Source organism: Leopardus geoffroyi, chromosome C2 (genome assembly GCF_018350155.1).
Source record: "Leopardus geoffroyi isolate Oge1 chromosome C2, O.geoffroyi_Oge1_pat1.0, whole genome shotgun sequence".
NCBI classification, from domain to species: domain Eukaryota; kingdom Metazoa; phylum Chordata; class Mammalia; order Carnivora; family Felidae; genus Leopardus; species Leopardus geoffroyi.
This window is the reverse complement of record NC_059333.1, coordinates 72,555,776-72,576,944: the sequence shown is the minus strand read 5'-3', so window position 1 is coordinate 72,576,944 and position 21,169 is coordinate 72,555,776. Positions and strand designations below refer to the sequence as shown.

At 37.4% G+C, this 21,169-nt stretch overlaps 1 protein-coding gene across 1 annotated transcript in view; it reads right to left on the bottom strand.

Moving 5' to 3' along the window:
• The window catches only part of PAK2 (p21 (RAC1) activated kinase 2), a 100,342-nt gene that overhangs the window by 25,173 nt on the left and 54,000 nt on the right, over positions 1-21,169 (bottom strand). The window contains exons 3-8 of the mRNA XM_045502472.1: positions 7,502-7,602; positions 6,999-7,146; positions 4,200-4,231; positions 3,313-3,420; positions 1,889-2,021; positions 466-529 (exon numbers count right to left, since the gene is read on the bottom strand). Of these exons, the coding sequence (XP_045358428.1) occupies positions 466-529; positions 1,889-2,021; positions 3,313-3,420; positions 4,200-4,231; positions 6,999-7,146; positions 7,502-7,602 (586 nt within the window). The remainder of the gene's footprint in view (positions 1-465; positions 530-1,888; positions 2,022-3,312; positions 3,421-4,199; positions 4,232-6,998; positions 7,147-7,501; positions 7,603-21,169) is intronic.

Sequence of the window (21,169 nt, the reverse complement as noted above, 5' to 3'; positions counted from 1 at the left end):
AGCCTGCTTCGGATTCTGTCTTCCTCTCCCTCTGCCCCTCCCCCGCTTATGCTCTCTTTCAAAAATAAACCTTAAAAAAAAAGTAAAAATGACAAATTACTGGACAAAATCAGGGTATCAGACTCAAAAACCAATATTCAGTGATGTGATTAAATACATGCTTTTATTGCTTATAATCTTGTAGTAAATGTTCTTATTATCTTTTAAATGTATTTGATGGGCAGGGCAATTTCTCCATCTAATCTCTTAACAACCAATGGGAAATAACATTCAAGAAAAAGCAGTGTAAGATTATTGCTAAACGGCACAAGTTTTTAGAAGCATGTAGAAATAAATGCATTACTTACAAGAATACCACTCATAGAATACTGTAAGTGTTCAATGTCAACAGGCAAAAAAAAAGAGGGATCATACTGTATACCCAAGAATTATTAAATATTGTATAATATATTCATGAATACTTACCCTTGCCCAATTTTTTCATATCTTGTGTATTTTTTCTTAGGGTCACCTATGCTCACAATAGTTCCTATTTTAAACAAAAAACAAACAAAACACTGGAAACTCAGTCAAGTATTTTAAATTTGTAAACTAATTCCATCATTATTCCTAATAAACTCTACTGATTTTAGAACATTAGCTTTCAAACATAACACTAAATTTTAAAAATAATGTATGTTTCAAAAGCAAAACACTAATGAAACTTATCAGAAGCAAGAACATATTATTTACATTAGGTTGGACCTCCTAACCAATGTCTTAATTATCCTATCACTTTCTCAAAAATAAACACACTTTAAAATGACCAACTGTGTTAGTCTGCCTAAGAATGTAAGAGGTTTTCAGGATGTGGAAGATTCAGTCTTAATTGGAAAATTCTTGGGTAAGGATGAGTATCCTTTAATACATTGAAATGTATTAAACTAATGATAAGTTATGAAACTACTTACTATCAGAAATAATACATAAATGATATCCAAGTGAATAAACCTAAATGGCTTTTCTGATTCTTCCCATATATCTTCTACCTTCCAATATATTTAGAAAGCCACTTATTACTATAAAGATTACTTTAGTATGAACTAATCATATATCTGTTTTAGGAAGGTTCACAAAGTCACAACTAATGAACAGTTTTAAAATCAGGACTTGGATATAAAACTATATATTCTTACTATCATTAAGTCAAAACATGAGAAAACCACACAAAGTCTTCACTTGCTTAAAGTAAAAAGAGATAGGATTATATCAAGGAAACTCACACAAATTTATATAGGTACCCAATCTTAGGTCTAGAGCTACTATAGCTGTAGTATTTTTCCTTGATCCCTCTCTATATAAAGTGCTCTTTATAACTACAGCTGTTGTAGACTTGTGACCAGACATTACTGCTACCCTCTCCCTGGCACTGTGTACATTATTTCCAGTGGTTGATTCAGGCCAATGGCAGCTGATGGATTTAAAGGGAGAAGAGAAAAAAATATATTTAATGTTTACACATGTATCTATACAGGAATGCCATATTGTTTAGTTATTTGGGAACATTTTGTATTTTCATACTGAGAAGCTAGAAGTATGCATAAACGTAGACAAATTTCTTTCAATAAGGTCTCTAATCATGAGCCTTAGATTTGGCCCTTTGGGAAAAAGTACTGCTCCCAAAGGTACTGACCATTGCAAAGACATTACTCAATAGTCAACACATAATAAACAAGCAAATTAGAGTATGATTGGCTTCAGGAGATTTTAATTAAAGCTACTGTTCCTAGAAGAAAACTATTTTTTATGTCTTAAGCCAAAATATAAGGTATAAATTAAAACCCATCTGAGCCAAATGTTTCAAGAACTATTAGCAATTTAAGAATAATGTAAAATGTAAGTAACATACTTAATTTCTCCATAATCTCTTCATCTGTCATTTTGGTCTTCTTTTTCTGTTTGTCAGAAGACTTGGCACCACTATCAACATTAGAATCACCAACTGGTGCAGGAATAGGGTCAATTACAGACCGTGTATAAATCTGTAGAGAGAGTCAATAATGGAGATCTGAGGAAAAATACTTTTAGGTATTCTTACTGGCACACTATTCAGTTCTTTGACTTAAGATACATTTTTGTTTGTTTTTATTTTATTTTCATTTTAGAGAGAGTGAGAAAGCATTCACAAGCAAGCAAGGGAGAGGGGCAGGGGGAGAGAGAACCTTAAGCAGGCTCCAGCATGGAGCCCAATGCAAGATCGTAACCTGAGCCAAAATCCAGTCGGTTGCTCAGCCGACTGAGCCACCCAGGTGCCCCTCAATTCTTTGATTTCTAACCAAAACTAATTTTCTCCAGTTGTTCTAAACAATGAGAATATTTTCAGATTTGTCTTAGTAGCTACTAAGTCTCACAAAAACTTTTACCCAAAGATGATTTCTACTATTTCATTTTAAGCAGCCAATTCTAGGAGGTCAACAAAGAAATCAGAGGCCTCTCTCATTAGATCAGGATCCAGTGGCAGTCCTCAGAGTCCTTCCTGCCAAGTGTGCCAGCGTTCCACAACACGTCACCTTCCCCACACTTCCCTTGTGCTAGTACAGGGGGAGGCAAAGGACTCTTTCTGCCTCTATCTGAGGTCATTAAATTCTCCCATATCCGGTTGGGAATTTCACTCACAGCAGCCTCCTGAATGACATCAAGACCTTGAGAGAAATGTAAAATGGGAGATAATGTACACAATCTGGGTAAGAAGTTAAGAGTTAGGTTTTAGATACAGTAGTTATCTGCATTGAAATAAACAGAGAAAGGGAAATAGATGAATTCTCTGGAAGAGAAGGTGTAATATAGAAAGAAAAAACAGTGAGTATTTTAACTTTTAAGGAAGTCATTCAATTTAAGTTTTCAATAAAAAATTAGTTTTTTGAGGGGGCGCCTGGGTGGCGCAGTCGGTTAAGCGTCCGACTTCAGCCAGGTCACGATCTCGCGGTCCGTGAGTTCGAGCCCCGCGTCGGGCTCTGGGCTGATGGCTCAGAGCCTGGAGCCTGTTTCTGATCCTGTGTCTCCCTCTCTCTCTGCCCCTCCCCCGTTCATGCTCTGTCTCTCTCTGTCCCAAAAATAAATAAACGTTGAAAAAAAAAATTAAAAAAAAAAAAAAAAAAAAAAAAATTAGTTTTTTGATGAGTGGATTTTAGGTAAAGATCTCCTAGTCAAATTTCCCCATACTGAGGGCTTTTGAAAATTCATCACTGGAAGTCAAATACAGATTGCTACTTTTTTTTTTTTTAAACACACATGCCCAGACACCCACAGTCCAATTAATAATCAGACACGCACTGATTTTGTATGATCCGGTCGTGGGGCAATAACAGGAGGGGCAGCCTCTTCATCATCATCATCTTCCTCTGTTACTACTGCTGATGTTTCTGACCCCTTGGTATTCAGCTGTATTAATCACATGAGCAAAGTAAGGAAGATACATCAAATACAACAATATGTTAAAATAGGACTCTCTTTTTAACATACTTGAAAAAATGTATTTCTTTAATACCTCATTTCAAAATGATAAAACTTCACTGGTTCTAATATAATCACTTAAAGAGTAAAGGCAATTCTATAACTTATAGAAATTGAGTTTATGAAATAAATGTTTACAGTAAATATCAAGTTTTCTTAAAAGAAAATTTATACCTTTTATATGAAGAATTTTATACCCTTTAAACAAGTCCTAAAAGGAAATAATCACTTTATTTGTTAAGACCAAAAACAAAGATCCTCTAGGCTTTACATAAGTCAGAGTCATTTTTGGTCATTTTAAACAGCCAGATTATCACCATAAAAAATGGTGGCTAATCAAATAAAGGAAGACTATAACCTTTATACAGAGTTTATTATTATATGCCAGATATGTGCTAAGTAGGTACTTTACATATTACCTCATTTAGTCTTCATAACTCTAGGAGACTGTTTCTTCCCAATTGAGGAAATTCTATTTACTTAATATGGCTTCCTTATTTGCTTAATCAAGCATCTAGCTTAAAACATATTTAAAATAAATAAATAAATAAATAAATAAATAAATAAATAAATAAATAAATAAGACATGTTAAGTAGTTTTTTTTCTGGTGGCTGTAATTTATTTTAGAAAGCAAAATAAAAACTGAGATTTGTTTTGGGTAACTTAAGTTAGAAAAAGAGTTACAAGAAGTAACGTATTAACTTACTCCTGGTGTTCCAGAAGGGAAGCCATCTTTCTCTGAATGTGGAACAGAAAATAATGCTAAGTCAACAAACTCAAAAAATAAAACAACTTCTACATAATAAAGGAAGAAAATACAAAGCAGAGCAAGTAAAATGTTCTTAGACTGATTTCAAGTTGAATTAAGTCTTCAGAAAAATGACAGTATCAATATTCAAATAAGAATTTACACAAGATTGTGCTAAAAAAATCTCAAATCTTAATGGAACTGTAAATTTACTAAAAATCACTGATGTATATACTTCAAATGGGTGAATTTTATAGCATGTGAACTATGATTTTAATAAAGTTATTAAAAACATCTGAAACTAAACTTGTCAAAGTGTAATTAAAACAAATTTATTCATAGCAATACTTTCTTCAGTAAACTATCGAGAAACTTAAAGCTACTATTCAGACAATGGCAGTTGAACAAAGGGAAATTTTTTTTTTTAATGTTTTTTTACTATTCTTGAGAGAGAGAGAGAGAGAGAGAGAGAGACAGAGCACGAGTGGGGGAGGGGCAGAGTGGGACAGAGACACAGAATCTGAAACCGCTCCAGGCTCTGAGCTGCAAGCACAGAGCCAACGCGGGGCTCGAACCCACAAACCACGAGATCAGGACCTGAGCGGAAGTTGGAGGCTCAACCAACTGAGCCACCCAGGCACCCCAAGGAAAATTCTTTTTTTAATGTTTATTTATTTTTGAGACAGAGGGAGAGAGACAGAATGAGCAGGGGAGGGGCAGAAAGACAGGGAGACAAAGATTCAAAGCAGGCTTCAGGCTCTGAGCTGTCAGCACAGAGCCCCACTCGGGGGCTTTAACTCACCAGCTCCAAGATCATGACCTGAGCAGAAGTTAGACGCTTAACCAACTGAGCCACCCAGGTGCCCCAGGAATATGCTTTCTTTTTGATCAAAATTTATGTCAAGAATTTTCCTTTGGGGCGCCTGAGTGGCTTAGTTGGTTAAACCTCTGACTTCAGCTCAGGTCATGATCTCACGGCTCATGTGTTGATCTGTGCTAACAGCTCAGAGCCTGGAAACTGCTTCTGATTCTGTCTCCATCTCTCTCTGCCTCTCCCCCGCTCATGCATGGTTTCTCTCTCTCTCTCTCTCAAATATAAATAAACATTAAAAAAATTTTTTTAAAAAAATGAGAAAGCATACTCCTGAAGGCAAAACACAGTTCATTAACATTAAATGTCAAAATATTCATTCTGGAGTTTAGAAAAGCAAGTTTTGTTTTGTTTTACTTTTCAAAAGGCCCAGGGAAATTTACATTTTTTATACACATGCATATGTAATAATATGTGAACACATTATGCATATATTAACATGTTATTTAACATATATTAATATATTACCATTATAAATTAACATAATATACAAAACATACTTATATAAATAAGTATAACTTATAAATGTGATTATATTAAAGGTATATATTTAACGTGACTTTAACATATATATTAAAGATATATATAGGGTGAAAAGAATATACCATTTTCTGGTCAAACACTGATTTAAAAAAATACTAATTTACACAGACTTACTAGCTGACACAAAAGTTCCAGGGACAAGTCTGACCTTTTGCTAAGGATAAAAAGGTCAAGATCTAGGTAAAAAAGTCAAGATCATTTGGCCAAGTGGTCTCTATTTCTTCCTTGAACATAGCCCTTATTTCTGTGAAAATGCAATCAAATTAAGTACAATTAATTAAAACTACATGGGTGAATTTTAGCTCAATCATGTTTTTAAAAAGTACATGTATGGAGGTGCCTGGGTGGCTCAGTCAGCTAAGCGTCTGACTTCGTCTCAGGTCATGATCTCTCGGTTTGTGAGTTTAAACCCTGCGTCGGGCTCTGTGCTGAGATGACAGCTCAGAGCCTGGACTCTGCGCTTCAGATTCTGTGTCTCCCTCTCTCTCGGCCCCTCCCCCATTTGCATTCTGTCTGTCTCTCTCAAAAATAAATAAAACATTAAAAAAATTTTTTTTAAATTAAGAAAATTTTAAAAAGTACATGTATGACTTTAGGGGTCAGAGAAACATATTAAATGACTCCCTGGGGATGTAATTAGCAAAATCCATTGGAGGAAATAGGACCCATGATCCTGTTTCTTCAACAAATAAAATGCAAGGAAAAGAGAATCTAAGAATAAGTGTGAAGAAGCCTAAATATTGAAAGAGATTCAAAAGATACAGTGATGTATGGACTTTATTCTGATCCTGATTTGAACAAATAAACTATTTTTAAAAATCCACTATACTCCAATTCTTACCAAATGATTTTAATTCCAAGGTATAAAATCTTTAAGTTCTAATGCTTATTTTATATTCATATATTTTTGAACCAATTTCAAATTTTTGAATGACTTAAACATTTTTTTACTTCATAGTCTGTGTGTTTAATATAGGAAAACAACCCTCCTCCTGTCCTACTGACAATAAATATATTTCTAGTATGAACATGCCTATAAATCAGCATCTTTCTCTTCTATTGCTGGGAGTCATTCAAAAGCAGTGACAAGAAAAAACAAACAATAGGCCAAAACATCCACTTTTGGCAAAATTAAGAGAATAGCACACTCCCCAGACTCCAAATTATGCATGAGAACTGCTCCAATCAGTTTACAAAAGGCAGATCTAGAGCAGGGGAAAAAGTAGAGACAAGAACCATAGCTTAGGTTTTTATTTTTCCAGAAGCAATCTTTTTATCTAGGTGTGCTTCAAAATTCTGCAATCCCATTTGAATCAGCCTTTTACCATTGCTGGACATCTTACCAGGAGGAGTAAAGCTCAGATATTTCTGCTTCACCGTGTTGGAGTCATAGAACTTTAAGACATCCAGCACAGCCTGAGGATTCTTCTTTTGCTCTAGTTTGGTGATATTGGAGGTCTGTAATAATCGAGCCCACTGTTCTGGCATGCCCTAACAAAAAAGATATTAAGAAATTAGTGGTTTTGAGTTGCTCTAATAAAATCAACTTCCAGAGGAAAATGACAAGATACATAAAAAACAAGTCAATCTACATAACTGCAGGCCTGACTAAATTGTAGGTCTTATTTTTCTAAAGGTCAATTTTTCTAAATCTGTTTTGCATAATTTTAACTAATGAGCTCAGCTCCCTAGAAGAAAGATACATCCAACCACAAACACTTTCATAAGAGAAAAGCACTAAAAGTTCACAGTTAACATGTGGACTGAAAAGTTAACTTGAAACATAATGATGCAAGGAAAGGTTTAAGTGCAGGGACATAAACGAGTCCCAATCTGGTAAACTTACAGTGAATTCTCCAGTAACTGCATCAAAGCCAACATGAATGGTGTGCTCAAAATCAGATGGAGGAGAAATTTCTGGCCGTTCCTTTTCTTTCTTCTTACTTCCTAGAGGGCATTAAAAAAAGAATCAGTCTATTTAAACAAGATTAATAAAGGTACTCATAATCAGGTTTTCCTCCAAACCAGATTAGGAACAAAGTTATTCTAGAAGAGACTTCCCCTAAAGACACTGGCTGATAGAAAACTGATAAAAGAAGTAAAGTAACCTATTCTGTCATCAAGCAGAGGTGGGGACAACCAGACAATGGCCTGATTAAAGAGGTACAAAGACTGACCCAGCACTGGGCCTGAATAAAAGAGCACAGGGCAGAAGACACAGCCCTTTAGAACACTGGTTCTCATAAAAGCCTACACTTCAGTTCACTGAGCAAACTAGAAAACAATGTCTATTTCCATCAGGCTATCTTCATCCCAAAAGAACTTAACATTATTATGATGGTATAGACAAAGAGTCTACGCGCATGCCTCTTGTGCAACTGCTAACCCTTCCTTTTTATAAGGTTAATAACTGTTACATCTTAACACTTTCCAGTGTTTCTGTGGTTGTACCAATTATTTTTGCTACATTTCTGACACACATCAGTAATATTCTCTGTAATTTAGGGCGCTTGGGTGGCTCAGGTGGTTAAGTGTCAGACTTTGGCTCATGTCATGATTTCATGGTTTGTGGTTCAAGCCTCGTGTCAGGCTCTGTGCTGACAGCTCAGAGCCTGGAACCTGCGTTGGATTCTGTGTCTCCCTCTCTCTCTGCCCCTCCCCCACTCATGCTCTCTCAAAAATGAATAAACGTTAAAAAAAATAATATTCTCTATAATTTAAACACATCTGTTCCTCCCTACCCCTGCCCCCCTCCCCACCTCCCACCTGCCTTGCTCTCATATCCCGCTTTAATCTGCAGTTTATGCCTAGGCTTCTGGCCTAGCTATTGTCCTAGGACATTCCTAAACTTTTACCCTGTGCTAGAATCTATTTTCTGGATTATTCTGTTTCCTTCTTCTTAGTTTACCCCTTGATAATTTTTGACTATATATATTTAGGTTGAAAATGTTCCCCCCCCTTGGAATTTCTTCTAATTTCCAGCGTTGCTATTTAGAAGGCCAATGCCATTCTGAACCACTGTGGAAAATCAACTATCCAAATATGCCTGAGTCTATTTCTAGATGCTCAACTCTGTTGCAATGATCTCTTTACCTTTATGCCAATACCAGCCTGCCTTGACTACTGTAGTTTAAAAATAAACACTTGAAACTACATAGTATAAGCCTTGCCACTTTTTCCTTTTTCAAAGTTGTTTGGCTATTCTAGGTCCTTTGCAATTCCATGCAAATTTTACTTAAGTTTTTAAATGTCTATTTAAAATTTTTAAAAAGTGTTTTATTTTAGGGGCGCCTGGGTGGCTCAGTCGGTTGAGTGTCCAACTTCGGCTCGGGTCATGATCTCACAGTCTGTGAGTTTGAGCCCCGCGTCAGGTTCTGTGTTGACAGCTCGGAGCCTGGAGCCTGCTCTAAATTCTGTCTTCCTCTCCCTCTACCCCTCCCCCATGCTCACACTCTGTCTCTCTCTCAAAAATAATGAATAATCATTTTTAAAAAATGTTTTATTTTGTTTTTGAGAGAGAGAGAGCAAGCAGGGGAGATGTAGAGATAGAGGGAGACAGAGGATCTGGAGTGGGCTCTGTGCTGACAGCAGAGAGCCCGATGTGGGGCTCAAACTCACCAACCGTGAGATCACGCCCTAAGTCAAGTGGGACACTCAACTAACTGAGCCACCCAGGCGCCCCTATTTATTTTTTATTTTTGAGAGAGAGCACAGTGCACATGCGTGTGAGTGGGGTAGGGGCAGACAGAAAGGGAGAGAGAATGCCAAGCAGGTTCCCAGCTATCAGCCAGAGCCTGACACAGAGCCTGATCTCAAAACCATGGGATCATGACCTGAGACAAAATCCAGAGCCAGAGGCTTAACCATCTGAGCCACCTAGGCATTCCTGCGTGCAAATTTTAGAACGAGCCTGATAATTTCTACAGAAAATCCTCCTCAGATCTTGATTGGAATTGCACTGAATCTACAGATCAATTCAGGGAGAACTGATTTCTTAACAGTATTGAATCTTCTAATTGATGAAAAACAGCAAATCTCTCCATTCATTTAGGACTTCTTTAACTTCTCTCAGCAATATTTCAGTTACCAGTGTATAGATGTCACTGCTTCTGTCAGATTTCTGCCTCAGTATTTAAAAATTTCTGTTGCAATTGCAATAGTACAACTTTTTATTTATTTATTATATAACTCCAGGCATTGGTGGCTTTAATGGCAAAGCCAGTTAGTGAAGGAGTGTTCTTACAATGCAAGATACTAGCACTGAACTTTGAAAAGGTTTTCTGGTTAACTGTGATAGTATGTTTTACCAGTGAAAAATACTCTTTCTCTCCTGCCAAGGCACCTTTATGTAAAAGCACTTAGTCAGAGGTCACTTTTTTTTTAAAGTAAACTCTATCCCCAACATGGGGCTCAAACTTGTGACCCCAAGATCAAGAGTCACATGTTTTAGTGACTGAGCCAGCCAGGTACCCCACAAATGGTACAGCTTTTTAAATTTGGTTTTCAACTGTTCATTGACAGCACAGAGAAACCCTGATATAGAGCTTATACCTGGAACTTTATAATGTCTACTTTTTAGTTCCAGTGACAGCTTTGTAGCTATTACAGGATTTCATATAAAAATTCAATCATGTTTTTGGTGAATAAAGGTTTACTTATTTCTCATTCTGACATCCTTTCATCTCTTTTTCTTATCTTACCGCACTGGCTACAACCTCTAGTACACTGTTGGTCTTAAAGGAAAAACATTCTTTTTTTTTTTTTCCACAATTAAGTTTGACACTAGTGTAAGTTTTTCAAAGATGCTCTTTTTATCAGGTTAAGGGCATTTCCTTCTATTCCAAGTTTGCTGAATGTTTTTATCAGAAACAAATATTAGATTCTGTCAAATGCTTCTTCTGTAACTACTGAGATGAGCATGTTTTATCTTTCTTATTTTGTTAATATAATAAATTACATGGACTGATTCCCAAATGTTGCACCAACCCTGCATTCCTGAAATGATATCCACCTGGACAGTATGTACTATTACGCTTTTCATATACTGTGAGATTCTAATTGCTAAAATCTTGCTAAGATTTTCCATCTATGTTAATGAGAAACATTGGTATGTCGCTTTCTTTTTTGTGATATCTTTGGTTGGGGCATCGGAGTAACGCTGGTCTCATAAAGTAAGTTGGGAAGTATTCCTTCTCCTTCAATTTTCTGGAAGATTATGTAGAAATGTTGACATTTCTTCCTAATGTTTGGTAGAATTCACCAATGGAGCCATCTGGGTCTGACATTTTCTTTGTGGACAGTTAATAACTACAAACTAAATTTTCCTAAGAGATAGTGTTTTTAGGTTACCCATTTCTTCTTGAATGAATTTTGAAAATTTGTGTTTTTCAAGAAATTTACCCACTTTATCTAACATGTTGAATTTGTTACCTATCATTTTTAGTATCTGTAAAAATGCCACCTCTTAGCGCTCCTGGGTAACTCAGTCGGCTGAGCATCTGACTCTTGGTCTCAACCCAGGTCATGATCTCATGGTTCATGGGATTGAGCCCTGCACCCAGCTCTGCACAGACAGTGCAGAACCTACTTGGGATTCTCTCTCTCTGCCCTTCCCCCCTACTTGCTCTCTGAGTAAATAAACATTAAAAAAATTGTTTTTAAATGCCACCTCGTTCTTTCTCAATGTTGGTAATTTGTGTCTTCTCTCCCCACCCTACTCACCATTATGTCTGCCTAGAGGTTTATTCATTTAATTGATATTCTCAATAAATCAGCTTGTGGTTTCACTGATTTTTCTATTTTATTGATCTCCACTTTAATTTTTGTTACTTCTTTTCTTCTACTACTTTGGATCTCACTCACTCTTCCCTTCTAGTTTATTAAGACAGCTTTGCTTAAGTCGTTGATTTGAAATCTTTTTCTTTTCTCATATGGGTGTTTAGTGGCATAAATTTTCCTCTAAATGTTATCTTAGCAGCATCATACAGATACTGATGCTTTGAATTTTCATTCTGTTTAATATACTTCCTAAATATCTTTTGAGTTCTTTATTTAGAAGTGGGTTTTTTTGTTCTTATTTTACTTTTGAAATATTTCCAGAAATTTCTGTTACTGATTTTTAATTTAATTATATTGTGGGCACAGAATATACTTCATGTGATTTAAATTCTTCTGAATTGTTAGGTTTTAAAAATCTCCCTAGAATATGATCTCAGGATGTGTTCTGTGTTCACTTAGAAAAGAATATGTATTCGGCTGGGTGGAGTGTTCTATAAATGTCAGCTGGTCAAGGTGATTGATAGTTTTAGCACTTTTCTATCTATTTGCTCTATCGATTATTGATAAAAGTATCCCGGAATCTCCAACTGTAAGTGTACTTATCTATTTCTCCTTAAAATTCTATTTGTTTTTGCCTCATGTATTTCAAAGTCCTATTATTAAGTGCATAAATGTTTACATCTATTATATCCTCTTGATGAACTGACATTATACCATTATAAAATAACCTATTTCTTATCCTTATCCCTTAAATATTTAGAGCAGTATTTTTTGCTCTATAGTCTACCTTATCTAACATCAGTCAGTACAGGCTTTCTTTTCACCGTTAGCATACTTTAAAAATCCAAAGCAGGCTCCAGGCTCTGAGCTGTAAGCACAGAGCCCGATGCAGGGCTTGAACTTGTGAACCGTGAGATCATGACCTGAGCTGAAGCTGGATGCTTAACTGCCACCCAGGTGCCCCTAACAAACTCTGCTTTTAAATTGGGGTGTCTAGACCAGTTACAATTAATGTGATTATCTATACAGCTGGGTTTAAACCCACTATTCTATTATTTGTTTTCTAATGGTCTCTATTCTTTGTTTACATTTTCCTCTTTTTCTTCTTTTGGATTAACTAAGTATTTTTTATAATTCCCTTTTATCTCCTTTGTTGTTGTTGTGTTGTTTAAATAGGCTTCATACCCAGTGCAGAGCCCATCATGGGGCTTGAATGCACAACGCTGAGGTCAAGACCTGAGCTGAGATCAAGAGCCGGACACTTTAACCGACTGAGCCACCCATAGCCGCTCCTTTGTTGGTTTTTTAAGTGGTAATTCTTTATATGCCATAAAGTTAATCTGGGTTTTATTTATATATAGAGATGTGCAACCATCACTGCAATCCAACCGTGGAACATTTTCATCATCCCTAAAAGAAACCTTGTACTCATCAGCAATCACTACCCATTAATCCCTCTCCCCCTACCAAGCTCTACACAACCACTAATCTTGGTCACCACACATTTGCCTATTCTGGCCATTTCATATAAATAGGACCACATGGGGGCACCTGGGTGGCTCAGTTGGTTAAGCGTCTGACTCTTGGCTCAGCTTAGGTCATGAACTAGCAGTTTCCTGAGTTCGAGCCCTGTGATGGGCTCTGCACTGATAGTATGGAGCCTGCCTAGGATTCTGTCTCCCTCTCTGCCCTTCCCCTACTTGTGCTGTCTCTGTCACTCTCAAAATAAACAAACTTAAAAAAAGAAAAAGGACCACACAACGTGTGTGTAAATGGCTTTTACTTAGTTTCTGAGGTTGATCTGTGATAGAATGTATCAGTACTTCGTTTCTTAAACACTTGATTATTTTTTCAGAGATTTAGACAAGAAAAAACATTTTCAGTGATTTTCATTCCTTTATGCAGATCCACATTTCCATCTGACAACATCTTCCTTCTGCCTGAATGATTTGGTTTAACATTTCTTACAGTGCAGGCCTGCTGGTGATCAATTCGTTCAGCCTTTACACATTTAAAAAAGCCTGTTTCCCCTTCACTTTTGAAAGATACGTTCAAAAGACAGAGAATTCCAAGTTAACAGACTTTTTTCTTTCAGTACTTTAAAGATATTGCCCCATGTCTTCTGGGATGCACCATTACTTCCATAAAGTCCGCTGTCATTTTTTGTTCCTATACATGTGTGTCTTTTCTTTCTGGCAGCTATTTTTTCGGCTTACAACAGTAAGCTTTTTTGTTTTTTAACAGACTTCATTTTTTTAGAGAAGTTTTAGGTTCACAGAAAATTGAGCCAAGGTCTGAAAGCTTTTAAGATTTTCTCTTTATTATTGGTTTTAAACAATTTGATTATGTGCCAGGGTGTAGTTTTCACCATATTTTTTGTGCCTGGAATTCACTATCTTCTTGAATCTATGGGTTTATAATTTTCATTAAATTTGTAAAGTTTTCAGCCACTTTTTAAAAAGTACTTTTTTTTTTTTTGTTTCCCCCTCCCATTCTTTGGAGACTTCAATTACACTTGTATCAGGTCTGCATGAAGTTATCCCACAGCTATTCACTTTTGTTTCAGATTTCTCCTCTTTCGTTTTATTTTATTAAAAAAAAATATTTATTTTGGGAGACAGCATGCGTGCACAGTCATGCACATGAACAGGGGAGGGGCAGATAGAGAGGAGACAGAGAGAACCTCAGCAGAGAGCCCGATATGGGGCCTGAACCCACGAACTGTGAGATCATGACCTGAGCTGAAATCAAGAGTCAGATGCTTATTAACATACTGGGCCACCCAGGTGCCCCTCTCTAAAATATCGCTGTAGATGGTTTCTATTGCCATGGTCTTCAAATTCATTAATTTTTTCTTCTGCAAGCCTAATCTGTGATTCTTATCCCTTGTATTTTCCATCTCTAAATTTTTTTTCTTTATCTTCCATCGCTACTTCTAAATATGCTGAATCTTTCTTTTGGGTTCTTCAACATACAGAATATAATTATTTCCATGTCCTTGCCTACTAATTCTATCATCTGTGATTTCTGGATTGATTTTACTCATTATGGGTCTTTGCATGCCTGGAAAATATTGACTGGATGGCAGACATCAAAAATTTTCCGTGGTAGGTGCCTGATATTTTTGTATTCCTATCAATATTGGTGAGCTTTGTTTTGAGACACACATAGGTGATTCTAAGCTGTTTACTTATATAGGAAAGAAACAAATTTAGAAAGAGTTGATCCTTTTAGGAATTAAAGTTTTGTTAGGCAAAATTGGAGCAACATTAAATCTAGAGTTAATTCTGTCCCATTACTGAGGCAAGACCTCTCTATGTTTCTTATTCTGAATGGTGGGACTAGGAAATATTCTGGGCCCTGTGTGAGCACTGAGGACAGCTTCCTCTCATCATTTCCAGTGGCTGCTTTTTCCACCTCTGGGTACTTATCTCACATGCATGTGCTACTGAAGACTCAAGGGGGATCTCTACAGATCTTTCTCCCTCTCTGGTGTGTGTATACAAACTAGCTGCCTTGACATCTCCCAGCTCCCAGCTCTGTTTCTTAGCTCTAGGAGACCACCTAATTGTCCCTCCCTGTGCTGCAGCCTGGGAACTCTTGCCAGGAAGTAAGCTGGATCAATTGTAGGGCTCACCTCAATCATTTCCTATCTCTTAGGGATTGCTTTTCTTCATTATTTGATGGACAATATCATGAAAACCGCTGTTTTGCATATTTCACCCCCCAGTTCTATTTCAGTTCTTTCAGGTGGAGGGGTAAATCTGGTCACTGTTACTCCATCTGGACTGTGTATACAACAGGTTTTGCTGTCTTAGCTATGTTATTATGAAATTTCAGGATGATATGATTTGAGGTGGTCTTTATTCTTTCATTGGGCTGGGAACTCAGTGCGTCCTTTCTGTCTGGAAATTATATTCTTCAGATCTGGGAAAACTTTTCTATTATTTCTTGGATTATTTCACTTTATTTTCTTTGTTCATTATTAGTTACATCAGTACATCTTGGTCTGATCTTGTAACTGTTATATTTTTCTCATCTTTGCATTTTTAATAATCTGGGAAAATTTTCTTGACTATCTTCCAATCTTCCACCTACTGGTATCTTTTGTTTGTTTTGGTAATCTTAAATGTTGATTTTCCAAGAATTGTTTCTCATTGTTCTCTGATCTGATCTTTCTCTGAGAATACTTTCCTTGTTTCATGGATGCCACTTATCTTCTTCTTGAAGATTATATATAGTTCACTTGTGTGTATAGGCTGGTTTTCTTCATATAGCAAAGTATTAAAAAGTTAACTGGGAAATAAGTCAGCCTTTTCATTAAAGATGGGGACGGGGGGTACCTACACTTTGAAAAATCTTCTAATCTCTAGTCTGAGGGCTTTGAGTCAAGCTCTAAGTATTCTGAAGGCAGGGTAGAGAAAAGAAGTTTATTATATTAAGTTACATTGAATCTACTTTTCTTATTTTAGTGCTACATCTTTCACTGACTCCTCCAACAAGAATGAGGGGCCTCTGAGGTTTAATTTCTCCTTGAATACATATCAGCATCAGTTTGTTCTTTTGTTCTACCAGAAGATGGGACTTACAGCATTTCATTGGCTGAATGGGATAAAGAAGGAGTCCTAAGGGGCCTGACACCTCCTACATAGATTTTCCACTAATTCCCCCCCCACCCATTTTCAACTTGTGTATTATAGCTCTCCCACCCCACCACACACATGATGTGTGCCTCTAAATTCTAAGCCTCTGAGATTTTTACACGAAAACTGGTTCACTTCTCATAGACGTTCCCTCTGCAAATGCTTAGGATAGGTCTTCATCTGTTCAGTTTACTCAGCTGCCATTTTTCCACCCTTTCATCTTCCAAATATGTATTGAAATCCTTTGTACACTACTGTCTCCTATTCATTTTGCCCTTATGATATTTAAAAAAAAATTTTTAACTATCACTTTACTTGGGTCTGGGGAGGGACAGCAAGATGTGGTCAATTTGCTTTGTTAACCAGAAAATTCTAGTATAAAAGAGTTAAAAGTTGTGTTGTCTGATAGGTCTGCATATCTACAATTGGAATGTTACTATATACTATTCTTTGTTTACAAGACGCTACTGACCTAGCATCAGAAGGAAATACATATATTTTTTTGACTAGTGATGACAGATTTGTGCTCAAATGTCCATCTCCTTTCTAGGTCTCCTTGACATATAGAATACTTATTTACAAGAGATCTGACTATATTTAACTGACTGAGCCACCCAGGTGCCTGAGATCTTACTATATTAAGAGGGCAGGGCACATTAGATGTGGCAAGGAGCAGAGGGAAATGGAACTGTTAAAGCAGAGTATAAATTTTGTTCTCCTTACAGAAATGCACAACCCCATCTATCATAAACAACCTCTTGGGGCATCTGGCTGGCTCAGTCAGTTAAGCATTTGGTTAAGTGTTCAAATCCTGATTTTTGGCTCAGGTCATGATCTTGCAACTTGTGAGATGGAGCCCCGCATTGGGCTGTAATGACAACATGGAGCCTGCTTGGGATTCTCTCTCTCCCTCTCTCTGTCCCTCCCCACCATGCTCTGTCTCTTTCAAAATAAATAAACTTAAAAAGAAAAACCCCGGAGCGCCCGGGTGGCTCAGTCGGTTAAGCATCTGACTTTCGCCCAGGTCATGATCTCACAGTTCGTGGGTTCGAGCCCTGCATTGGCCTCTGTGCTAATGGCTCAGAGCTTGTAGCCTGATTTGGATTCTGTGTCTCCCTCTCTCTCTGCCCCGCCACCGCTCACGTTCTGTCTTTCCTTCAAAAAAAATAAACGTTAAAAAAAAAAAAAAAGAAAAAGAAAAACCCAAAAACCCCCAAAACCAAAAACCTCTCATCTTCCACTACACTATGAGTATTCTGAGGTTATGCCCTCTATTTCTCTTTAGAAGACTCTTCAGAAGTCCCTAGATTTCTAACTAAGTATCCTGAATACAGAAGAAATATTTATTTTTTTTAATTTTTTTTTTTAATGTTTATTTATTTTTGAGACAGAGAGAGACAGAGCATGAATGGGGGAGGGTCAGAGAGAGGGAGACACAGAATCTGAAACAGGCTCCAGGCTCTGAGCTGTCAGCACAGAGCCCGACGCGGGGCTTGAACTCACGGACCTCGAGATCGTGACCTGCGCCGAAGTCGGCCGCTCAACCGACTGAGCCACCCAGGCGCCCCCAGAAGAAATATTTATTAACCAATTATAAACCAATAGTTTACTTTTTATATGACTCTGAATTGATGACGGCAAAATACATAATTTCACGTACTACAAAGTACTTGTTTCTTCTCCTTTTAAAACCTCCTTTAAAAAAAGATTTTAAGTAATCTCTACAATCAATATGGGGCTTTATCTCATAACCCCAAGATCAAGAGTTGCACGCTCTTCTGAATGAGCCAGTCAAGTGCCCCTCCTCTTCTTTAAAAAAAATCTGCATAGAGGGTCGCGTGGGTGGCTCAGTCCGTCAGGCATCCAAGTCGGTTAGGCGTCCAGGTCACGATCTCAGAATTGTTCAGATTGAGTCCCACATCAAGTTTTGCGCTGACAGTAAGGAGCCTTCCTGGATTCTCACTCTCCCCCCCTCTCTCTGCCCCTCTCCTGCTCGTTCCTCCTCCCCTCTTTCTTTCTCTCTCTCTCTCTCAAAAAATAAATAAATAAACTAAAAAAAAAATTTAAGAAAAAAAAATCTGGTGCCTGAGTAGCTCAGTCAGTGAAGCGTCTGACTCTTGATTTTGGCTCAGGTCACGATCCTAGGGTTGTGGGATTGAGCCTCATATTGGGTTCCGTGCTATGTGTGGAGCCTGCTTAAAACTCTCTCTCCCTCTGCCCCTCTCCCTAGCTTGGACTCTCTCTCTAAAACAAAATAAAGAAAGACATGTAGGAAGAGGACTGCTGGTTCCATTTGTGCCTAAGACCCAGCCATATTTTTTAATTTGAGAATGTTGAGTTTAGAGACACATATTAAAGAAAGTTTCATATGTATTAGGAGTACAGAATAAAAAGTTAAAGAAATAAAAACAAGCAGAACTTAAGACATTTACATACATTAACCCACTATAAAAGAAATGACTCAGTACCCTAAAAATCTGTTTAATTCCATTTGTTTTTATATAACACACATACACACATACATGTATTTCCTGTATTTTAGTTGTCTCAGGAAAGGAAAGGAGAGACTTAAAAAAATATCTAAGAAAAAAAAAAAGATAGTGAAGCATGTTTCAAATCAAACAATGTGCTAGAAGGATATTGTTACATAAACAGAATCATTCCTTTATAACTCTGGAAACCAAGAACTACAAGGACCACCACCAACAACAAAACCCCCCACCATCTTCTATCTACAGATATCCACCAAGCAACTGAATCACTAGATTGGAAGTAATGGATCAGGGAAAGAAACTCTTTTCTCTCAGAAATAAAACCCACAACTTCATCATTATAGAACAAAACAAGCAGGCCAGCAGCAACTTTCGGCCAAAAGGTGGGGCCCCCGAGTCATGTGTTACACAGAATGTACTTAAAAAGAGTCATCAGTATGTCACTGCCACATTCTTTAAGGCCACCACCTTTTAGGCTACATTTGAGCTAGAATATAAGGCTCGACACCGCCCCACCCCCCATCTCCTTAAAAGGGAGACTCTTCTATTTCTACTCTAACTGAATCAGTGATTACCCTTTTGTTCCTTTGACCCAGAACAACTTCAAATTAGTGAAACCAACTTTATTTCATGACAAAGAAGAGTATTCTCTAGCAAATAGGAAGACGGGTATGGGCGACTCTTGTTAAAGTTAGAATTCAATTTTTGAACCAGAAGGGATATTCACAGTTCTATCATCTTCATCACTGTCCAGAAGTAAAGGTACATATAGACTGAATAACTAGAAAATTGCCTTGGTTAATAAATACCATACCATTCAACACTAACTAACTGAATAGAGCTTTTAAAAATAAGCCAAGACAGTGGCTCATTGCCATTTTTATTAACAAAACTACTAGACTTGTTAAGCCATTGTTCACCTGGACTACTGCAAAATCCTCCTAACTAGCTTCCAACTTCAGTCTTAGGCCTCCAACAAAACTTATTTTCTATACAGCTACTAGTCTGTCCTATTTAAGACAGAAATGTGTCCATGTCTTTCCCATGTTTAAAATTCTGTAATGGTTCCCTAGGAAACAGGATAAAATCTGAGCTCTATCGCACAGCATATAAGGCCCTTTATGACCTGTTCCCTGCCCACCTCTTCAGCTGCTTCTGCTGTCTGTAGTTTCTTCCATACATCATACTAGAATTCTTTCCCTCTCTTTGCTTTAGAGTCACACTGCATTGTACTCAGCTCCATGAATATGCTATGATCTGTCTGAAACTCTTTTCTAGGCACAGAACACACATTTAACTATCAACATCTTCCAAATTATTTTCACTTATTCATTCTTTAGTCTTCTTCAGGTCTATTGTCACTTCTTTAGGAAGCCTTCCCGGAGAGGACAGACATCTTATACTAATCCTATTACCACTTTCATAGTTTGTAACTTCATGTTATAGTTTTTGGTATGTCATGAGAGCAGGGATACCATCTGCTTTGCTTAGCACTATCTCTGATGACTCACAGGGTGCATATGATATGTATGTTTCAAAATGTGAAGAGATCTGTTCAATCAAGTTGTCATAAAAAGTATAATTTCTTAGGGTGCCGGGGTGGCTCAGTCAGTTGAGCGTCTGACTTCAGATCAGGTCATGATCTCACAGTTCGTGAGTTCGAGTCCCACACTGGGCTTGCTGCTATCACTTCGGATCCTCTGTTCCCCACCCTCCTCCACTTGCATGGGCTCTCCCCCTCTCAAAAAGGAGTAAACATTTTAGAAAAAAAAAAAGTAGCAAAAAGTAGAATTTCTAATTTTCTTAACTCTTCCAGTGACACTGATTAACCAATAATGAACCACTGAGAACAGGCCAGGGTTTTGTTTTGTTGTTTTTTTAATGAAAACATTAGCTGCCTGTTAGTAAGGACACCAATGAGGGATGTAAATGAATAAAATGAGTACTTCTAGATTAGGACATTAGAGATGGCAAAAATCTTACGGTAATTATGGTTTTTTAAAATAAAAATACAATTTTTCCCTTCTAGACTCTGTTTTCAAGACTAACCACATACTGTAGCCCTCCCCTTCCTGGTCAAATCTCTTTATTTATCATGGAACAAAATCAGTGAGGAATGCCTAAAGATGAAAAGCAATTCAGATAAAACTATGGGAGAGAAACAGCCACTCAGGTGTAGGCAGGAGAATGCCAGTTCAGAAATGTCGGGATTAGTTAAGCAGGTAAGATCTCTGTGTTCATAGAAGCATGATTATGCATGCGCACGCACGCACGCACGCGCACACACACACACACACACACACACACAGGGTTCTCCCTTCTTCCTAACCCTCAAAGTTTCAGGTCACACTAATGTAGGAGGTGACAACTTCTAGGAAGAAACAAAAGTGCAGGGAGGCTGGGTTGGAAAGGGAGGGAAGAACCCCAGAGAATGAGAAGAATTAAGGAGCACCCTACCCTCCAAACATTCCATCTTTCTTTCTCCTTCTCTCTCTACAACTAGGCTACACAGAGACTGCAGGAGCTCTACTCTTACTTAACAATAAAGCTGAATGCAATTCTTCCCATCTCACTCTACAAATTCAATGCAAATCTAATGAA